Source organism: Carassius auratus, chromosome 19 (genome assembly GCF_003368295.1).
Source record: "Carassius auratus strain Wakin chromosome 19, ASM336829v1, whole genome shotgun sequence".
NCBI lineage: Eukaryota > Metazoa > Chordata > Actinopteri > Cypriniformes > Cyprinidae > Carassius > Carassius auratus.
Window position 1 is genome coordinate 13,224,885 of NC_039261.1, and position 22,173 is coordinate 13,247,057.

At 37.7% G+C, this 22,173-nt stretch overlaps 1 protein-coding gene across 3 annotated transcripts; it reads left to right on the top strand.

Annotated features, from left to right (window-relative positions):
* Positions 1-9,079: 9,079 nt before the first annotated feature.
* On the top strand, positions 9,080-12,241 carry LOC113119472 (protein FAM8A1-like). 3 transcript variants are annotated; one of them, XR_003294460.1, is made up of 4 exons: positions 9,080-9,412; positions 10,350-10,470; positions 10,974-11,113; positions 11,208-12,241. XR_003294460.1 is itself a non-coding variant. In XM_026289000.1 (4 exons), exons 1-3 carry the CDS (start codon positions 9,121-9,123, stop codon positions 11,059-11,061), a joined length of 501 nt encoding a protein of 166 aa, XP_026144785.1. In that variant the 5' UTR covers positions 9,080-9,120; the 3' UTR covers positions 11,062-11,109; positions 11,208-12,241. The 3 variants fall into 3 exon arrangements, 2 of the variants coding, with proteins under 2 accessions (XP_026144785.1, XP_026144784.1); XM_026289000.1 differs by having other exon boundaries at positions 10,974-11,109; XM_026288999.1 differs by having other exon boundaries at positions 10,974-12,241.
* Positions 12,242-22,173: the final 9,932 nt, after the last annotated feature.

A 22,173-nucleotide genomic window follows, 5' to 3' on the forward strand; every position in this document is an offset into this window, starting at 1 on the left:
GGTATTTCACTATGAAAAACGTCTCAGGTTACAGTATGTAACCATGGTTCCCTGAGTAGGGAACGAGACACTGCGTCCTCTAGGGGTCGCTATGGGGAACGCCTCGATGTGACCCATGTCTGAAGCATACCAACTCTACCAAAAAACATTAAGGGAGTTTCCCCTGGGACAATAGATCGGTCAGTGACACTCTCCCCTATGGACGAAGGCCTAAGCTACATACCCGAAAAAACCTACCTATTAGGGCCAGAACTCCTGGGCCCAGGGTAGAGCTCAAGGCTTAGAATCAGGAATAGATTCCTTTAAGGGGATATGACCAAGTGCCTAGAATCATACTAGGTCTTGGCCTGTCACCAGGGGGCTACCGCTTGCTCTGTATGAGCTTGCTGAAGGAACTGTCTCAACAGACCCCTAGTAGCAACATCCTGTTAAAGTAGCGTAGCCATACAGGATTTTAGAAAGAACACAAAATGCTTAATATGCGAACTTACCATAGTGTGGATTTTAGAAAGTGCACGAGAACTTCGACTGCACACTACCTTAACATGGATTTTAAAGATACCACTCTGAGGGACCCTTATGGCACTCTGAAGGAGTAGTCTATAGATGGAAATTGTGCATCCCAAGAACAATATGTTTGAGAAGTCATCAACTCAATCTTTGCTATAATGCTGGAATGGCTAGCTGTAAGTTACCTAGCTGAAGGAGCATAACACCCAGCTTTCAGCCAAGAGGGAGGCTCGACCTACATCCTTCCAGGTGCTCTGGGAAACAGAGAACTCAACTCTCCACGTGAAAGAAGAACTCCGAATTCAGAAAAGAGGTAGCATGCTCATAGGCTACCCTCTGACAGATTGGAGCACTGCTAACCATGAGAGTAGCCCACGAAGTGGGGATTTCCACTCCTCAGAAGGGAGAAAATTCTAACTCTGGGAAGAAAGCACCATGCTCAAATATATAACCTTCTACAGTGAGGTGAGTGATGCTTCAAGAAATGTATCAACAGAGACACGCTAGTTGAGTGGAGCCCAAGGCGCAAAAACACCACTCATAATTCCTGCTGGACGTCTCAGTTAGAGGGGGTATCCTGATTCATAGGAAGCCCCTCAGGGCGAACCTGGATATGGCATCCCAATCAAGGCAGCCTGAAAAGGATAAGCCCAGCCTGGACATTGAGGAGAGTTGCTGTGCCGGGGACCTGATGACCAAGAAGGCTCCCACAGAAGCCTGTGATCTGTCCACATGATCCAGGAAGCATGAAGCCAGAAAAAGGGCTATCATACAGTCTTGATCCAGCATTGACGAGTGAGGCCATCACTGCAAAAGTCGAGAACCTTGTTCTTAGTCCAGCAGATGGGGTGCTCACCGAGGACCTACCCTAGAAAAGAACAGAAACACACAGGTCCCAAAACACTGCAAAGAAGGCTAGCAGATGGATTCACACAACCACCAGCGCATATGATACATTTTTTTTTTCAAAATAGATTGTACTCATCCACCATGGATCCCGCGCAGGAGCCCCATTCAAGAAGCGAAGCCTGAGGAAGCCTCTATTCCAGACCATCAGGTGGTTACTATGTAATACACAGAACCAACCAAAAACATCATAGGTTCAGCATAAGAGACTGCAATGCAGTCAGGTGGAGATGATGGTGGTTACAGGGGAATTAGGAAGGGTAAAATGAGGGCAGATGTTAAACCCCCGAAGGAGATGAGTAGGTGTTCAGGTATCACTCTGGCCCACACGAGAGCATTGGGAAAGCCTCGTCTGGATCACCTCCCTCAGGTCTTGCCTACCTTAAGGAATTAAGGTTTTGAAGGCCGCTAAGCATGCCTTTGCCTCCCTGAACTTCTCAACCACTGTCTCGACGAAGGTTGCATCCCCTTGATGTTGGCATAACTCATATGCTGGAACTGCTGGATGCGTTATGAAAATGGCCTCCTCCATTCCTTCTTGACCTCTGTATGGAGATCAGGAAGAAAAGGAAGGCTCACTTGAGCTCGGGGGCTACAAAAACTGAATCAAAAAAAGGAAAACTAGTCACTATCATAATGAAATGCTGTTTTTAATTTAAAAAAGAACCTGAAGAAGGATTAAAAAATCCTCTAAGTAATATTTTATACTTATCTGTTGATATCTTGATATTGTCGTCTATTTTAAATTTCCTTTTGGACTCAAAGAGCATGTTTTCTTGCTTTTGCCTTCATTCCTCAAGACTGATAAAGCATGAGGTCAGCTGTGTTTAAGAACACACCAACCTATCCAAACTATCCCCTTAACCTTGATAAGGTGGGATGCGCCAGGAAGAGTGTTTCAGCTGAGTTCCTTCCTCCTCCTCTGGATTCATTGAGGACATGTGATCTGTAATCCCAGGCAGAGCCCTGCTCAGTATGGAGCCTCTATAGTACAACATCAAAAAAGGGGCCAGTCAAAACAGTCACAGATGTTCATCCTACATGACTGTAGAGAGGTTTTTCAAGGGCATAATGGTAACAGAGCACATTTTTGAGCTTAAACTCGTGATTATTGAATTAATGAATTAATAATCTATGTGTTGATTTAAAATTAGGCTTCCTCGTCAAGATTTCTGTCCATCAGATCTATGACTGTCTTTTGTGTTGAATGGAAACTTGAGCACTGTGTGTGTGTATGTGTGTGTGTGTGTGTTTCTGGAACACTGTGAATTTTCCCATTTAGGACCAGATAAAGCATGACAGGAAGATCTTTGGAATTCTGTTTAGCATTCCAGTTAGATACAGTTTGAGGAACATCGGCTCAGATAAAAGAATGTGCACGTAGGCGTTAAATCTCACTCCCATAATTCATCTCATGTTAAGGCTGTTAATATGGTATGGCACACATATAGAACAGGCCTTAAAATTCTTTAAAATTCAAAATTATTTTTCAAAAAGGTCTGTGAAAAAATGGACTTCAGAAAATGTTGATTATCACCAGCGTGAGCAGGTCCATACCAGGTTGGTGGGGTTTGGCCCATTAGGGCTGCAGCATAGATCCTCTGCTCCTGCTGCTCGGGCCAGTGGGGGTGTGGACCAGGCTGCTGCTCTGATGTTGGAACTGCTCTGGGTCTTTTGTGGTTGTGCAGATGTTGCTCCCAGGGTCTCAGTTGTTGCTGTGTAGGCTGATGGTAGTAGAGAGCAGGCTGTGGAGGTTGAGGTCGAATACAAATCCAGGTCGAGGCTGAGGACGAGCTACAGGTCCAGGTTGAGGTCCAAGACGAGGTACAGGTCCAGGGCGGTTGGGTGGGGTCATAGTGGCTTGGCTATAGGGTGCAGACCTGTGGGTATAGTACTGCTCCGCCAATCCTGGAGAGATGATGTTCGGTGGAGCCGTTGGGGAAAAGTGTCTCACTGGCTGAAGGGCAGTGGCTGCTCTGGTGCTCTCTTGGGGGCTGCCAGGGGTCCAGCCCAGGGCCACGTGTATAAGAGTTTTGGCAAACATACAAACACTGTCATTACAGAGGTGTACAGGGTCTTAGAGGTGGTGGAGGTCCAGTGTAGGATGATGTGGCAGGTTAACATTTGGCTTCCACGTGAGATGTCTGCATTCGACCTGCGTCACTGTGTGTTTATGGCGCCTGCAACGCGTCCTGCCGAAAGACTCTACAACCCATAGTGAGAGCAGCTGAGAAGATCATTGATGTCATTCTACCACCTCATCGGTCAGTACCTCTCTTGAGAGCCCTTTGCCACTTTAATCAGACTAAATAAGCTTTTTTTTCACTAAAAATCTTTTTATCTGCACTGTTTGTTCACTTCACTGGTTTGCACTCTATCTGTCATGTGCCTTGCACTGCTTTATTTAACTTTATTTTAAATTTTATTACATGTGTTTTTTACATCCCCTTATTGTATAGTTTTATGTTATAATTTATATTTGATCACTGTCGGTGTTAACAGTATGCACCAGGGGTCTGAGAATAAAATTGCGATTCTCTATATGTATGTACTGTACATGTGGAAGAATTGACAATAAAGCAGACTTGACTTGACTTGACTTTACTCTTTGAATGGTGCGAGGATGGAAGTCTGATCTGGGCAGGATAGTGGAGATAACTACTTTTGAAGTAGGGAAGGTGTTGCTTTCATGGTCACCTGTGTCACTGAATCTGCCACTCGCTCTTGTTGGCCCGCAGTTCATTCGTGCCCACATTCGTGCCTCTCTGTTCAGTTGTTGTAGGGCAATATCTGTTTTTGGGCACCAGAGTTTTAATGTTTTGTGGCCAGGAAAGAGCTATTTTTCATTGATGAATTTTCCATTTGAATCAATTAAGATAATAACTTCTGCTTACAGATATGGCTGAGGCTCTCTGTCTGTTCTCTCTCTCTCTCTAAATAACACACATTTTAAAAAAAGTTCTCCAAACCCTTTCCTTTCCAGCTGATCATTTTCAATACATGTCAAGCAATGAAAAGGTACTTTTTCCTGCTGGAGAGGAGCAAGGGGATTTGACGTCATAAGTAATATCTTGTGTCTAATCCTAGTTTATATGAAAAGGGATATGTCTATGTGTTTTTATTTTTAAGAGCATGAGTCTGGAGAACAATGGATCTGTGAACACTGTTTAATTACTTTCAAACACGTACTTCCATGCTCTGCAGGGGGGAGATAACAGAGTTCTGTGATAGCTCTGAGGAAAAGGAAACAAGAAGTCATTCACTGACCTTTCTTCTTACTGCTTGTAAACAATCCACTTACAAATGTATTTGTATTTAACCCCTGAAACCTCAAGGATTGAGATTTATTTGAAACACCAAACAGGATTTGGGTTAATTTAGCTGAAGTTCACCAAGATATCACCACCAAGTTACAACTCAGATCAATGCTATTTCAAGAATGACAAATTTAACCCATTGTCATTGTTGCTCAGTGCTCAATACACTGTCTAAATGTGGAATACAAAGCAACTTTGAAGTGACGGCCGCATATAGGCTTTGTCTTCACACAGCTGCAAGTGTGGCAAACAAACATTTTCAATGGGTCAGATGTTCTGGAATGCTTTATGTCTTTTCCCACAGCGAACTTTTGATCTAGAAAAGTTGAGGTGGAAGTGGCTCATGTGATCAAACAGACAGGGCCACATATAGGGCTGAGAGGTGCTCTGAATGGGTCACAGAAAGAGAGGAGGGTGGGAGGTATATGAGCTCTGACCGCATGACACCAGACCCCTCACCCAGTCACCTTTGAGATGTTGGGAAGCTGACATAATTAACTTAATGGTGTCTCTGTGTCAACAAAAGGCCACAAATCGTTTGAAAAAAGGATTTGCATGCTCTTAGTTTTCAGTTAAGATACAAAAGTACATAAGCAGTTAACATAAAAGGAAGTAAAGGAACCTTTTTCCTTTTTAGATTCGTTTTCCTTTTATATATATATATATATATATATGGTAAGATTTCATAAATCACTTTTGAGTCATAATAATTGAGAGACTGTGGAACAAATCAATGCAAAACAAATCAAACAATAACAAGCAAATAAAAAATACATGGAGTTTTTGTACTTTTAAACAAAACTAAAGAAAAAAACTAAATGGGGGCAAACAGAAAATAAATACAAATAATAATAATAATAATAGTAAGATAGATAGATGTTATGGGTCATTCCTTCGATTCAGTAACATTTCAACTTGGAATGTACATTTGATTAATTTACTAAATACCCCATATCATCAGGCACATATCAAACATCCAAAAAAATATATTTTCCCACCTAAGGCATTAAAGACCTTTTATTATTTTCAGTTTTTGTTTTTGTTTTGTTTTGTTTTGTTTTTCATAACGAGATTGCTTTAAAATTGCTTTAAAAGGATTTTACACAGAACTTATTATAAAACAAAAATCTACATACTGCTCATGTGTCCCTCATAACAATGTAATGATAACAATTGTATAACTTTTTATTATTTTTACATTTTTATAGGACAGGAGCTAAAACAGATAAATTGTGTCTGTTCTCTTCATTTTTGTTAAAGTAATAATAATAATTTAGAAGTTTAACTAAAACCATTATTTTATTGTTTTAGTCCATGTCAAATGGTAATAAGCAAGAAATGCTTAAATACTTAATTGTCTTCCCCATTCCCCCAAAAATATTAATGTCACAATGTGTGATGGGGTTGAAGATTTGAACGGATACATTGCTTTCAATTTAAATTTTCTGGTTTGTTTCTCTCTCGTATTGTCCCTTTGTTTCTGGTTCAAAATATCTGCATGGCCAACATTGTCTTTTTCCTGCAAATGTGGATGCAATTTCTAATGTGTGGTATAGTCAAAGTTTAAGTGAATATATTACATCAAGTATTCTATTTATAATAAAAATATGAGTTGTTGAAGACTCATGAAGAGTCATGATTTTTACTATTTAGATAATATTTACTGAAACCATGACTCTTTATTTTTTTTTTATTAAAATGATTAATAAATGAAGTAAATAACTCAACCCTGTCACAATTTTACAGCAACATATATTTGTGACGAGGTCGAGTGTGACGGGGTTGAGGTTTTTTATTCAAAATAGGGTTGAGTTCAAACTGAGGGACATAACTTTAAAGGCTGTTTTTTTTTTTTATTAAACATATGGCTTTTTTTTATTAAAAAATATAAAAAGAAACGAGCACTAATAAATGCAAAACTTTATTGCCAAAAATATGCACATTTTCTTAATAATTTTGTACAAACAAAAAGTACAAACTGTTTGATTTAAGATAGATTTAAGACATTATTTTATGCTCAAAGTAAATAAAATTCTAAAGTAAATATCATGTGTCTAAATATCATGTGTACATCTTTGAGGTTAAATTTCGGGTGAGTGCATCACATGATTTCCTGAACTCTGAGTCAGCATGCTGTCATCACATTTTCTTCTTAAGGTCTCTTAAAATCAAAGCTGAAATCAGGGCATTTAGACTACGAACAGTAAGACTTTAAGAGATTATAATACAATAAGTCAGCAAAGCAAATATGTAGGCATATCACTGCAGGATGAAGGACATTGGCCTTGAAATCATTTAGGCTACTCCTGTTTTGGCCATTATGCCAAAATAAAACATGCACATGCATTTTATTTTATTGAGTTTTGAGTCTGATGCTGAAGATTCGAAAGGGTTTGTTTTTTACAGTACATGCAGGAAAGTTGATTCCTCTATTTGATTCCTCTACAGGCTTGTAATGGTAGGGGTTTTATTTAGGGCAGTTAACCATGAAATGATGCACCAAAATTGCCATTTAACATTTAAAGGTTCCTAAATGGCACAGGTCATTTGTTGACACAGAGGTCAGCAAAGGTTTTGAGTCACTTTATTGCCTCCACCCTCCCTAAACAGTCATTGCTCATGACTCCTGACACAATCACAATAGTAACAAAGTTCAAGTATAAGACAATACATTCAAGTGTTTTGGTGTTTTCTTCTGCGTTTGTGATTTAGTAGAATACTTTAACCCTTCCTGATTTTTTGCTTCCATGCCGCGCAGATACTATGATTATGGACAGCAGACAGACACGCACACACACACACACACACACACACACACCTCACTCATAATCCTCAGCTGGTGGTGAGTTCCATGCACGTCAGCATTTGCTAGACACAGCTTTTATTTGTTCCTGATTATTTCTGCGCAAGTCACCTCCCGTCCTGTCAGAGGTGATCATCCTCACATGGGCTGATTCTGTTCCGCCTGGGGGCCTCCATTCAGGGCCCAGCACAGTCACTAGGCCGGCCAGACCTTACTCACAGGCCCAGGGCAGCCAAGTCAGCAAATACAGCACCAATAGAGAATGAGAGCAACACACAGACATAAATACATCCCAGTTTTTTAACAGCTGTCCACCACAACAAGCATCAAGGGACAAAACAGGGTTGTTTCCGGCGGACAGTTTTTAAAGCCTTTGACCCTTTTGCACTGACATGAAGATGTCTAAATAAGCACAATTAATTGCAGTGAGCCTGTACACCTGCTATCATGCAGAAACTGAATTTGGGACAGCTCCCATGTACCACGTGTTTACAGTTCATTCCTGCTCTACATTTCTTCGCTGTCCGTTTAAAATAAAGAATGTTTGAGTTTGAAAATCTGAGGCATTATGTATATTTTGGTCTCTATTTGAACATACAAAGCTTGATTTAATTTTATTGAGAATAAATCTGTTCACTACCATAACCAAAATCACGTGAAAGACACTGTCGCCATCTAGTGATGAGCTTGACAAGTTTCACTTTCAAAAATAATGTGGATTTTTCGTTATCAAGGAAATGAAAATTGATAACCTAAATTTAAATGTATGTAAACGATAATATTACATTCTTTTATTAATATAATTACTCACTATTATTATTATTATTATTTATTATTTATTTTATTTATTTTTTTGCATTTACCAGTTCATGACAAATTATTTAACAAAAAAACAAACATTCCATATAGTCTTTATGCATATTTTTTTGAGTAGACTACAGCACTTGTTTACAACATTTACAAAAAAACTATTTTAATAATTTCTACTTGTTTTACCACTGTATTAATGTTTCAGATAAATCACTTTTGTAGTGCAATAGTAATAACAATAATGATGAGGATGATACTAATAATAACTATATAAAAATAAACAATTGGATTTAAATGTGTTTCGTCGCTGATAATTATTGAAATTTTGACACTATACTTTTAGCAATTATTTTTTAATTATTATTTATTTTTTAAAGAATTAATTCAATAGTTTGGCATTGCGTGACTGCTGTATTAATATTTTAAACAACGAGTTTCAGATTTATCATTCATGACTGTCTACCAGTCTTCGATTATGTTTTACATTATAATGCTCTTGATCAGTCTTAATGATATTCGCAAGCAACATTATTATATATTACAGGGGTGCACTATTAGCTGATGCTATGTCATATTAAGCTTACACTGTAGTGTCGTTTGTACCAGACACGTCTTTTTGCTATAATACATTTTATTATGGAAACTGTTTGTCACAGGACAAGGTAGTTGAAAATCTCCAGCTACAAAAACATTGTACTGGCAATAAGTGGTATACTCCTGCTTCAGCCTGAGCCGATTAGCTGGAAGTCTAAAAGAAGTATAAAAGCAGTAAACATGGCGGTGAAGAACAGAGCGGAAAACACGGTCAAAAACGGTCAGTGGTCCGATGACAAAGACAACATGTCAACGACTGAATACTGCCAGCGGCTGCAGCAGTGGATGTGGCGCTACAGTGGCCATGTGAGCTGGCAGAGCTGGGTGTTCATGTCCGCGCCGCTCTGTCCTCCGCCCCCCGGCGGCTGTAACGTGACGCCCGCTGACATCGCGGCTCGGTGTCCCCGGACGAGCCGCCCAGCAGCCGCTGACACATCCAGCAGCTCTGAGAGAGCACCAGCACAGCCGGCAGGTAGCTGTCAGTCCACTGCTCCGAGGAGATGAAGGGACTAGTTGCTTCTTAAACTCACGTTAACAAGACAATGAAGAATTGGATTAAATTAACCTTTAGTATTATGTATTTCCAAAATCCCCGTTATATTACATTGAGGTGTCTCAAGGACGCACTGTGCCCATTCAAAATTTGGTGTAAAGACATAATCCAGCATTAAAACCAGATTAAATGCATGACACTGTAAAAGTCTTGACAGACAATGACTCCTGTTCACCAGATGCTAAGCAGTACAGTATCCAGAGAGGCCAGTGTTAATTTACATAGAGAAATTTCCCTTTCTGCATAATCCTCTAGGTCGTCAAAAAAAAAAAAAAAAAAAAAAAAAAAAAAAAAAAAAAAAAAAAATATATATATATATATATATATATATATATATATATATATATATATATATATATATATATATATATATATATATATAAGCTTTCCCTTGATGTATGGTTCGATAGGATAGGACAATAATTTGGCTGAGATACAAATTAAAAAATCTGGAATCTGAGGGTGCAAAAGAATCCAAATATCGAGAAAATGGCCCTTTAAAAATGTCCAAATAAAGTTCTTAGCAATGCATATTAGTAATAAAAAAGTTTTGATAAATTTCTGATAGGAAATTTACAAAATGTCTTCATGGAATCATTACTTAATATCCTAATGATTTTTGGCATAAAAACAAAAAATCTATCATTTTGACCCATACAATGTGTCATTGGTTATTGCTACAAATATACCTGTGTGACTTGAGACTGGTTTTGTAGTCCAGGGTCATAAATGTAAGCAGATTTGAGACACTGATGTAAATTCTGTAGATCTGATTTTCTTATTATTTGTTGAAGCATTGAAGGTGCAATCTTGAAAATGTACACTTGGATACTAACTTCATCTTTTGTTCTTTCAGGTAGAGAGAACACCATCCCCTCCCCGCTCCGTAGATTTCTGGCAGAAACTGTGGATTTCTTCATTCTCTTCTGTGTTAAGGCAACCGTAGTGCTGTGGATCGTGCATCTCAGTGGAATGAGGTGAGCTGAGGTGTTCTGAACAAATTAATTATCCTTCTTGAGTCATTCCTACACTGTCCGGACAGCCATAGATGTACTACTATTTTACATATAATATCACAGCTTCCACAAAATATGAAGTGGCATGCCCGCTTTAAACATTGATTGATAAGAAATGTTTCTTGAGCAGCAAAACAGCATAACAGACTCCCTACTTTTGAACAGAGTGTACATGTATATATGGTATATGTATTGCATGACAGTTCATATGTCTTTGATCTTCTAAACAGAGATATTTCCAAATTCATGCAGTTTATCGTGGAAGAGGTTGATGTGAACACATCACTGGAGGACCCAGATGATGGTCGTGGCCTTAGCATACAGAGTCCTAGTGTGTGTCTATGAAGTGAGGAGAGCATCTTTTGTCTTTCATGTCATGAAAGCCACAGTTACGAGCCCTATCTGTTTTAATCTTTAAACAGCTCACACATTTCCTTCGGTCTGTGTTGTGTCTTCGTCTGCAGATCATCTGTATTTGGGGAGCTGGAGGTGCCACTCCTGGAAAGTTCCTGCTGGGGCTTCGAGTCGTCACATGTGACACAACAGTCCTAGTGCGGGTCGGGTTTTGGTGGTACCCGCATCCAGTGTCAGCTTATCTGCGTGAGTTATGTGTATACTGTTTTTTTCTGCCAGAAAGAAATAGCCCTGATAAAATAATATTAAAAACAATATATATGTATTTACGTTTTCTTTTGCAGCTCCACAGTACGGGCTTTAAACAAAAACTTCTCCATCGCCTTCCTGTTTCCAATCTTCATCACGTTACTATTTTTCCAGCACAACAGAACTGTTTATGACGTTGTGGCTGGAACCATCGTGGTTCGGAGGAGAAGAGCCAAATGACCAGTCTCTGTCAAAATCACGTGAAAACAGCCCCTGTCGAGCATCAAGTGCTTACAAATGTTCTCAGTAGCTTTTCGAAAAATATCCATATAGTATTTCCTTCAGATTTGCACTAATGATCCATGTACAAAGTCTGATCACATAGCTATTGTTTACAGCACTGAGAAGTATCTGCTTTCATAGAAAAGTTACGGATCCCTCAACAGACAGTATAGTAGTTCATGTTGAATGATGAGTGATAACAAGCTCAAGACATGTGTTTTATGTAGGCATGCTTGGAAATTTTATCCGAGTGGAATGTTTCACTCTAAACACCAGCTTGATCCACAAGGTTTTCATAACTTCTCCTCAGCTTCAAGCTTTACGGCCCAGATGAGTCTGTTATTAATCTTACTAAAGGCTGGGACGTGAGCTCGGCATTCAATGCGTATCCTTCCACACATGCACACAGATGTCCGGAATATTCCATAACTGATATGCCTCACTACAATTCTCAGGGTTTCTTAAAAACCTGTTGTATGTGGCGTATGTTTCAGTTCTGATCTTTGATATGTGCAGTGTTAAGTATTGTATTTTGAAATTCACAGTATTCAGCATGCCAAGCACATCAGCTGTTCTGATTTATCATTGTGCATGGTTCATAAAAATATATTCAGATTCTTTAAGACAAGGTTTGATACTCAACAGCAGTGCATTTAACACTTCCTTGTGTATTTTATGCACAAATAATGTTAAATCCAACTGGCATGTGGCTAAATTAAATCAACCCCCTAATACATTATCTTTCTCATGTCATAACTTGTGTTTAAATACTAGTATATTTTTCATTAATATTTTGAATGAATTTTTGTTGTTTTACATTTCCTAGTTTCGTTTTAATTTTAGTTAAAGTTTCAGTAATTTTGCTGTTTATTATTAGTTTTTTTTTATATATGTTAGGTAAAAACTTTTAGCCTGAATGCTTTGGATAAAAGCATCTGCTAAATGCATACATTTCATTTAATTTTTATTATGTCTGTAGTTTTTAATTCATTTTTATTTTAGCTACTAATTATCATTTATTTTTCTATAGTTAAAATAACTAAAGGTTTTTAGTACACTATAATAAGAATGATCAAATGGATTAAGTATGAACCTATGGATAATAATAATAATAATAATAATAATAATAAAAAACTTGATAACCACTAGGTGGTGATATTTGTTCGTAAACGCAAGCTTGAACCCTGATTTGACATTCACAGTGGTAGTTTCTTTGAAATGCAAAGCAAATGTCCTTTGGCATGGTTCAGTAACACAGTCACATTCCATAGATAGTGACAGTCCGCACATTCTCACAAGCAGAAAATGTTTCCAAACTGATCATGTGCCAATAAGGCAACAAAACTGAAAAATTGCACTGTTCTGGTAAGAATGACTCACCATTGATTTAAAACTTTGAAATAAATATTACATCCATAACCATAAGGCCTGTTTTTTGTCTTTGTGTTGTTTGCCCTTTCTGGCCTCTCCGGAGTCCGGAGGTCTTGGAGTCCCTGGGGCAGTTTCTTATAATCAAAACCTTGTGGACCAAATGAAGAAAACAGACACAAGGGTTGTCTTAGGACATGGTATACACGCCAACTTGCACTCACTCACACTTACTGATAAAGCAAGGCTTCGGTGTGTTTTTGAACAAACACCACAAGATGATACAAGATCATCTGAAAATACATTATGAATCTTTAGTTTTGTGAAGGGGTTTCTTTTTATACACACCTGTGGTACAGACATAAAAGGTGCCATCAGTGATTATTTCCTCAAAATGATGAATACATAAATAAAGGATAACTATTTACACAAACGTGAGCAGGTCGGCTCATGTTGGCAGCCATTTTGAAATCACACAATCAGCAGAATATGACTCTCTTCCTCATTATTAGACACATTCACTTACAAACTAAATGTATCAAGCTTAGTTGCTTTAGCACATTTTTACAACTGAATCACTAACCCTAAACTTTTGCAAAAAGATGCATCCACACCACTAGGTGTCAGTATAAGTCTTGGCCAATGACTAAGCACATCTTTAACACAGAAACTCAAGATCATAGACACACACACCATGGTTTAACACACTTTCCTAGTTCAAAATAAAATCTTAATGTCACTGAAAGCATAAGGGTGTTCAGTTTTTCATTTAAGAGAGTATCTTGCTCTCTTTTTGTGTAGTTTGCCAGCTTTCCACAGAGACAACATATCTTTACTCTCCCACAGCTCCACCCATCTGTCTGCCCATCATCTCTAATATGAATTTTACTGGGTTGCACATCTGGTTTGGCTGTCCAGCAGCGCTTGGCAAGGCCACTGGGTTCACAGCTGCTGGCTCTTCCCACATCCTCTTCCTCAGCCGAGATTCTGGTAAAGCAGTCCCCATGGATAGTGCTTCACCCTGCTGAGAGGAATGATTGGCGGGCTCAAGACAACTTGATACGGTTGTTTTGGTTGCCACTGAGCCACAGCTTGGAACTGACAGCATTCTGAAATTATTAGTTGCATTAGTCTTGATTTCCAATGTGAAAATCAGACACTATATTTAAATATATTGTGTCAGTGGAGCATCTTCTGAGTGGTTAAAGTGTTGGACTTAAAACCCAGTGGGGTTTCCTGTGCATATCTGACCTTGCTTGTAGCATATGGCATATTAAAAGATGATTTTTCTGTGATAAAAATGTTAGATGAAAGTCACATCATCACAGCATAGCTATAAAGAGCTCGTTTTTAGACCACTATAATTGTTTTTAATGAATGTGTTTTGGTTTTCTGTGATTCTTCAGCTGTAATTATAATGATTTAAAAACATCAAACTGGGACTAATGAGTTTTATTATTTATTTATTATATATACACAACCATTGTGAAGCTTGGGGTCGGTAAGATTTTTTGTAGTCTCTTCAAAATCAGATGCTCAGCCAGGACTGCATTTATGCGATTTAAGAAGTTACAATAAAAAAAACGTATTAATATTGTGAAATATTATTACAATTTAAAATTAGATCATTTAAAAGGCAATTAATTTCTGTTATTCAATGCTTAGTTTTCAACAGCCATTGCACCAGTCTTAAGTGTCGCATGATCCTTCATAAACCTATTTTATGCACAATATACTGATTTGCTGCTTTAGAAACATTTCTTATTATAATTGGAGTTAAATGTTAAGCTGCTTTATTTTTTGTGGAAACCTTGATATAATTTTATCAGCATTCTTTCAATGTTTTTATAAATGCCTTTACTGTCACTTTTGATCAATATAATGGGTTATTGCTGAATAAAAGTGTTAATTAATTAATTATTTTTCAGCTTCACATACATTTTTTTTTATATTTCGCTTCATAATAAAAAGGCCCTGTTTACAAATTACAACAAAAATTGGGCATCTGTTTGAAACACTTTAACTAACTCTTAACTGAATTACCTACAAGTCAATATTTATAAGAAATATTAGAAAAATAATTTTGTATCTGATGGTGCTGAAAAAGCGTATGCACTCAAACAAAGGTGGATGTCTCTGTCTGAGTATGTATAAACATAAACTTTCATGTTTTCAGTTTTGCATTCTGTTTAATCACCCAATAAGCAGTGTTTTTACATGTGACCCACAACCTGTGAAACAAAATTCACTTTGCAAATTCATCTCTAGTACACCTGAAAGCACGGCCTCATTAAAATGGCTCTTTTTGTGCTTTGTGTATTGTGTGCTGCTCTCTGTGAATCAGGAGAGACGAGCGCTGCGGTGAGGTGACTAATTAGGGAACTTCACAGCAAGAGGAGCTGGTGAGGATGCTTATGACAATAACAAGCCCCGTCGACAGGAAGGAACTCTCTTGAGCTGATCCCACAGCGATCTGCAGCACTGAAAGCACAGCGGAGTATTAATGCCTCGACTTAATGAGGCCTGTTTGGAGAGTAATACAAAACAACCAACATTGTTTACAACAGGTTACATTTGGATGACCTATTTGGTCTGATTCAAAAAGTACAGGAAGCATTGGCTTTAATCACAATGTTATTGACACCCAAAGTGCACAACTGCCCGGACAGAGCACAAGGTTGCTTAAAGGTTTAAAAAAAAAAAAGTAGTCTAATGTATGTGAGTTAAAAAAAAAATTATATTTGTTCCTTCAGTGAAATTTAGGCCTTCAAAGCATAAAACATATGGCTTAAAATATAACTCATAATGACCTATAGGTCTAAATCTAGGTTTTATTAAATTAATTTGCAATGCATAAATGTGACCCTGATATTACACCATCTGAATAAATAAGCTTTCAATTGATGCATGGTTTGTTAGGATAGGACAATATTTGACCAAGATACAATATCTAAATATTGAATAAATCGCCAAATGATGTTCAATCTCTTAATGTTTTTGTGGAAATCGTAATTTTTGGGACCATTTTTTATGAATAGAAAGTTCAAAAGAAACATTTATTTTAATATAATTAAATGTCCTTGCCAAGTAAAAATGAATTGCTCTCTCTCAGTAAATAAATAAATAAACACACCTTACTGTTTGCAAACTATTAATATACACAAGCATATATTAGGTTCAATGTTAAATTGTGCTCCTCCTAAAAACTCATAATGAAATGAACAGTACCAGGCCAAGAGGCTTTATGTCCCTGCTTGCATTCATTCTGGTTCACCACCACTGGCTACTACCAACCAACCAATGACCGATCAATATACAACAAGTAGAGTAAAAAGCTTCCTCTGGTATCAGAACTGTGGCATCACGCCAAGTTTAATGATTGCACTACACAGCATAGTCATTTTGGGGATAATCCATGGATTTTCCACTTCCTTTCAGAATGGAAAATTGTGTCCCTGTCTTCTCTGCTCTGTGTAGAGTCTTTAAATAGCATCCATTAATCCTTATGCATTCATAATCACCAGCTCTCTGCCATTTTTATCGCTCTAAGAGCCGAAGCCAAGCCATAAATTACAAGCGGACCATCTTGCAGATCCCTGCACTCCCCTTCCAAAACTAAAAGGCAGAGTTGTTAAGATGAGGTCTAATCGGGTTTCCTACAGTGGGACAGAAGGAGAATTAGTGTCTTTCAAACAGGAGTCACGCTGTGTATGAAAGAACCGCACTGCTGCTGTATGCTGATACCGCTGTGGTGAAGTTTGAACCGAGTGACCTTATTTATGTGACTCTGGATCTTCCAAACCGGCGAGAGTCAGTATTTTCAGACACATGTGGTGTGCTAAACAGCTTTACTCAAGTTTGATATTCACTCACATTCTAAGCAGGCATCTAACACAACACATTTGCTGCAGACGTGAAGATGCACCGCTCCACTGTGATAGTCACACACGGGTCAGGCTTTGCTCCAGAGATCTCTGTGAAGTTTCTGGAGAGGAGGATCTGCAGTTCTGCAGTTGTCTGCTACACAATGAGATATACGTCAGGTTTTGGCTGTAATTGAGTCTCGAGTGGGCCAAATGCAAAGTGAAAGGAGAATGGGAGAATGATTGTATATTCTGTGTGATGTTTGGAAATGAAATCTGCTGAGTGAAAATCCCCTGCAAGAATCCATTAAGACTTTTCCTAAAGCCTGGAGTTATATAAGACACTTTTTTTCAACACTATCTGCTCCATAAAGGTCACAAATCCAGTGTTGACACAAATGTGTCATTTGTAACATGAGGCTGAGAGAATAGTTCCCCCAAAAATGAAAATTTGCAAAAAATCTGATCAGATCTGAAGAAATTTAGAAATACATCACTTGCTCACCAATGGATCCTCCGCAGTGAATGAATGTAATCAGAATGAGAGTCTGAATGGCTGATAAATACATCACAATAATCCACAAGTAATCTACATGACCCCAGTTCATCAATTAATGTCTTGTGAAGTGAAAACTGTGCATTTGTAAGAGACAAATCTATTATTAAGGGCATTTTACAATTGCTTCCAGTTGAAATATGAGTCCATAGCAACACTTCTGTGCACATCTCTCTCTTGATTCAGATGAGACAACTTTTTCTCATCTACATCTGGCCTGAGGGTGAATAAATTTTCAGCAAATGTAAAGTTTTGGGTGAACTATTCCTTTAAAGATTATATTATATTATATTATATTATATTATATTATATTATATTATATTATATTATATTATATTATATTATATTATATTATATTATATTATTAGTAAAAAATAATTATATTATTAGTAAAAAATAAATCTATTTACACAATAGTTAGTTCTGTTAGTTCCTCAGACTTAATTCTCGAGGGGTGTTTCGTAATAACTGATATTTGTTTAAATCCCTCTAGTATGCGTTTGGTGGCGATTTTTAGTGACTCTTTCTGCAGGCTATACATCGTTATGCCAGTAGGTGGCGACAAGTGACTGTTTATAAGTGTTACGTATACGAGCGAGTCACTGAGTCGTTCATTCAAACGATTCAAGACACTGATTCATGCAGGAAAGACTCTACTATGCTTTGCTCGGTGCCATCGATTCTGCTGTGGATTTGTTTGGAAATTATACAAAATAGACGCACACAACTGTCAATACTGTGTCTTAAATGTAAGTTGCTCAATATTAACATTTGTTTATTGAACTTAACGCTTATATTGTATAAAAGCACAGCATCACACTGTTGTTAGTCGGAATATGATCAGGACTCAAATTATCTGCAGCATTCGCCATGAGCTCGTTGAAAATTATACTCCCGCTGGGATGATGATTATTATTATTTTTTCTAATTTTCCCATGCAGAACACAAGGTGCTTGCTCACAAACCTGATATTCTGTGACAAATTTGATCAATTTGACAAGATTACATTACAAATCATGTTTACAGTACAAATCAGGTGAGCTCATCCATGCTTTATAGAGGCCTAGCTATAGCGTGTAGTCTAAATGTATAGGCTGTCTGCTTCTTCATGACTTCACAAGAACCCAAACATGACTCCAGCACAGAGATAAAAAAGATTTTCAGTTTGGACCTTACTTTTCTGGGTGGGAGATGTGAGGGTAAGCCAAACTCATAAGGCCCCCTGTGGAACTGGGTCCTCAAAAACCTTGTAAAACTTCAGAAATATGTTCTTTTATCTACTAGCCTGCAGTATTCAAAATGCTAATCAGCCAATAGAGAGCAGATGGTAACTGGAGGTAGATTTGTAGCTCTGGGGCAGCCCTAGCACATTCTATCTGATGCTAACTAAGGTCAGCTGGTTTGACACATACATATATTATCTGCTCATAGTTTGCATAAGTAATATGCGCTGCTGTTTGTTTAAAAGGATTGCCCTCTGTTAAGGGTTCTGGAAAGATGCCAAACATGCCGATCAATGCAAAGGCCTCAAAAAGCAGACATATTGGTTTGTCCTTTCAGGTCATAAACTCAGAATGCTTCTAATAGTTTAACAGTTGCATATATATATATATATAAAATAAAAAAAAAACACTTTGACCACTCAAGTGGTCTCATTTTTTAAACTCTCTGTAGATTTCATCGTAAAATTTTGTGTACGCACAAAAGTTTACAGATTTATAAAACCAAGCATACACCAGAACCTATGAAGGTGCAAAACAACTGAGCGTCTGTGACAGCGGAATTTGTAGTTGTAGAGAGTAGCCACGTGTACCAGTAAATTTGAAGTCACAGACAAAAGTTGCAAACTTGTACATTTTTTCCATTCTGCCACAAACACAACACGTTACACCTTCTTGAATCCTTCACTGCAGGTGCACAAATCCTGTGTATCAATAATTAAGAAATGCATACACTCACATGTTTTGCTACTATTGCTGCAGTGAATATGGTGCACAACACATGCATACACCTGCATCAAATATGTGAAGCCACAGACACATTTTGTAAAAAAAAAAAAAAAAAAAAAAACTTTTGCAAGCATCTTTCGGAGCGGACAAAGACAACCAATAAAGGTATGTTTTCTTTATTTCTTTTTCGGAAATCACTCACCGATATACTGTACATTTGTTTATAGTTTAAATATGAGTTTAGCTCCTACCCTGATAAAACTCACCTATAGCCTTCTAATAAAGTTAAGTCTAATAAATGTGTTTTATCATGTAAGTTAGCTGTATTTTTTAGTTATTTTTAACCTAATAAAAATAACCCAACTGCAGTTTGATTGAGAGTGATTGGAACAAAAAATCATGATTAAAAAAAATGGTTAAAAACTGAGTTATCTGTTTTTGAAAATGAACTCTTTTCTTATGTATATATTTCAAAATTTCAGCTGAGTGACAAAATGTAAAGCACAGTTTCATTACATATTTCGTTTCTTTATTCTCTTTGCATATGATTTAAGGATTCATTTTCATAAGCTCCAGATCCAATTTTCCCTCAGCTTAGTGGATGTCTTCCATTGTGTCTGATCCAGAGTCTTTGAAAATGGCTTTGAGAGGAGATGTGAGGCATTAGGGGGCTGGCTGTGGAATAATGAATGCTCTGTGGATCTTTGTTGAAACTATTCAGGCCTAGTAGTGTTTCAAGGGTTTGATATAGCACGTCTTACTGTTGTCTGAATAAATGAGTGAGCTTATGCCCATAACAGGGCTTCAGCTGTCAGGCCCCGTGGCAACAGCCATAAGGTGCACACTGAAACGGGCCTGAGGGCTGTCTGGCGTTCTTTCATTCCTTCACAGATGTTTTTCACAGTCTGGGTGAGATTAGTAAAAAACAGACAAAAGAACAGCAGGGTAGTCAAAACAGAGGAAAAGCTCTTCACATTGTGCAACACGTAAAGTGACAGAACAGTCTTTGCTAAATCTAAAGAGTTTAGTCTAGCGTTGAATAGGTGTCCGACTGTGTGTTTTCAACAGTCTGCAGTGATTCTGTGTGTCAGCACTGCCCGGGACAGCAGATGCCATTGATTTACTATCTTCCTCACGGCTCCCTGGAGCAAAAACCTCATTGGCTGTGTGCATCTCCAGTGTCAGGGGCTGCTCCACCAATCAGAGGAGCTGTGGGCCACAAATATCTGAAGTAGTAATAATGTGGAATGTGCTGCCTCAACATGTGCTGTCAGCTGTAAAGTGTAGTAAAAGAACTTGCTGGAGGGAGTTTAGAGAGGGGAGAGAGAGCGTGGGAGGAAGAGTGCAAAAAAAAAAAAAAAGAGTCAGGGGAAGAACTAAACACTTGATGACAGGGCTACAGTTTATGAAATGAAGCTTTACTGCATACACATGCACAAAGCAAAGAACAAAACCAAAATGAATTCTAGACAATTTGTCTGTCTTTCTATTTATCATCTGTCTCTCTATTGTCTTTCTGTCTATCCATCTGTCCGTCCATTTGTATCCCTTATCTGTCTGAGTCGATGGGAAATTCCTGTTGTGTTTGCATTGCTTTATGTAAGTGTGGTGTTTTTCACCCTCAGTGATACCAATGTAATTCATTAAGGGCACCTGTTGCACTAGACTGGCTGGTGAGACACGCAGACGGTAGACCGTGACCTGACTCTCAGTGCTGTGTGTTACAGGTTTAACCTCATCTGAAACAAGACCGGTATTTCAGTCTGTATTTCTGTTTGTCTGACCAAGCATGACCAGTTGCGGTAGCTTTATATGTGTGTATTTAAACAGTCAATGTATGTCTGAGATTTAGCATTGGGTGTATGTACAGTATGTGTGTGCGGGTGCATGGTAACTGGTATCATGTTACTGGAACAAGTTCAGCTCCTGATAATCTTGTTTACACAGTCATTAGCCCCTCACTCAAAGCCTCTCTGCTGGCTTGGCTGGCCTCTCCTTCACTCCCTATAAAAGTATGGGCTGCAGCCCAACTTCTCGTGGTTGTGTCTCTCTGCACAAACACAACGCTCTCTGTGTGGGAAAAGACAAGCGCTGGTGACTCACAGGCCATGTTTCCAGGCACAAAACCCCCTCTGTAATGCTTTAGTGACCCTGGGAATTACTAAAAATCACATCAGAGACTGCTGGAAATCTCCCCATCTGTGTAACACTTGCAGAACTCCCCAGTAGGAAAGCCCAGAATAAGATTGTGTAATGGTTAGAACATGCTAGCTGATTTCCATCTGGTCTAAGATGGTCTAAAATGAATAACATTTTTTAATTATACACATAATGTTACTATTTGGTAGAATTAATTTAACTAATTTTAAATAATTTAATTACAGTAATAAAAAAAAGTTATTTAAATTGTTGATATGGTAAACACAAAAATGCAGCTCAGTAGCAATAACACTTTGTCACTTTGTGTAACTAAAATTAAAACCATAAAAAGATGTTTTGATTATTTAAAATAAACATTAGCATAAATTAAAATACTTATTTACTTAATTTACTTGAACTTATTTTATTTCATCTAGTTGAAAAGACAACATTTCTTTTTTGTTGCTTAGTTTAAGTTTAAAGTATTAAAACAACTATAACTAAATATAATAAAAACTTAAACTTAATGGCATATTTAAAAAAAACTACCAAAAATAAAAAAAACATGTTTATTTAGACTTAAAAAATGATTTATGTATTGTATTCGAATTAAATTCTAATTAAAAATATTATCAAAAACCAAAGTATATCATTTATTTAAAAAAAATAGCTGGGTCATGCCAAGAAATGTAATGCAGTAGTACGTCAAGGACAATATTGGGAGCCCTAAAAATACTAAAACTAAAATAACGATAAAATAAATGCTATGAATTTTTAGGAGGCAAAAAATAAACTGATGCTGGAAATAAAACAAAATTTAAATTAAGAGCTATACTCTGGCGCCGCAGATGGCTGCTTCAGTGCTTGTTCTATTCGCCGCGGGAGTTTCACTCTTTCACTCTGG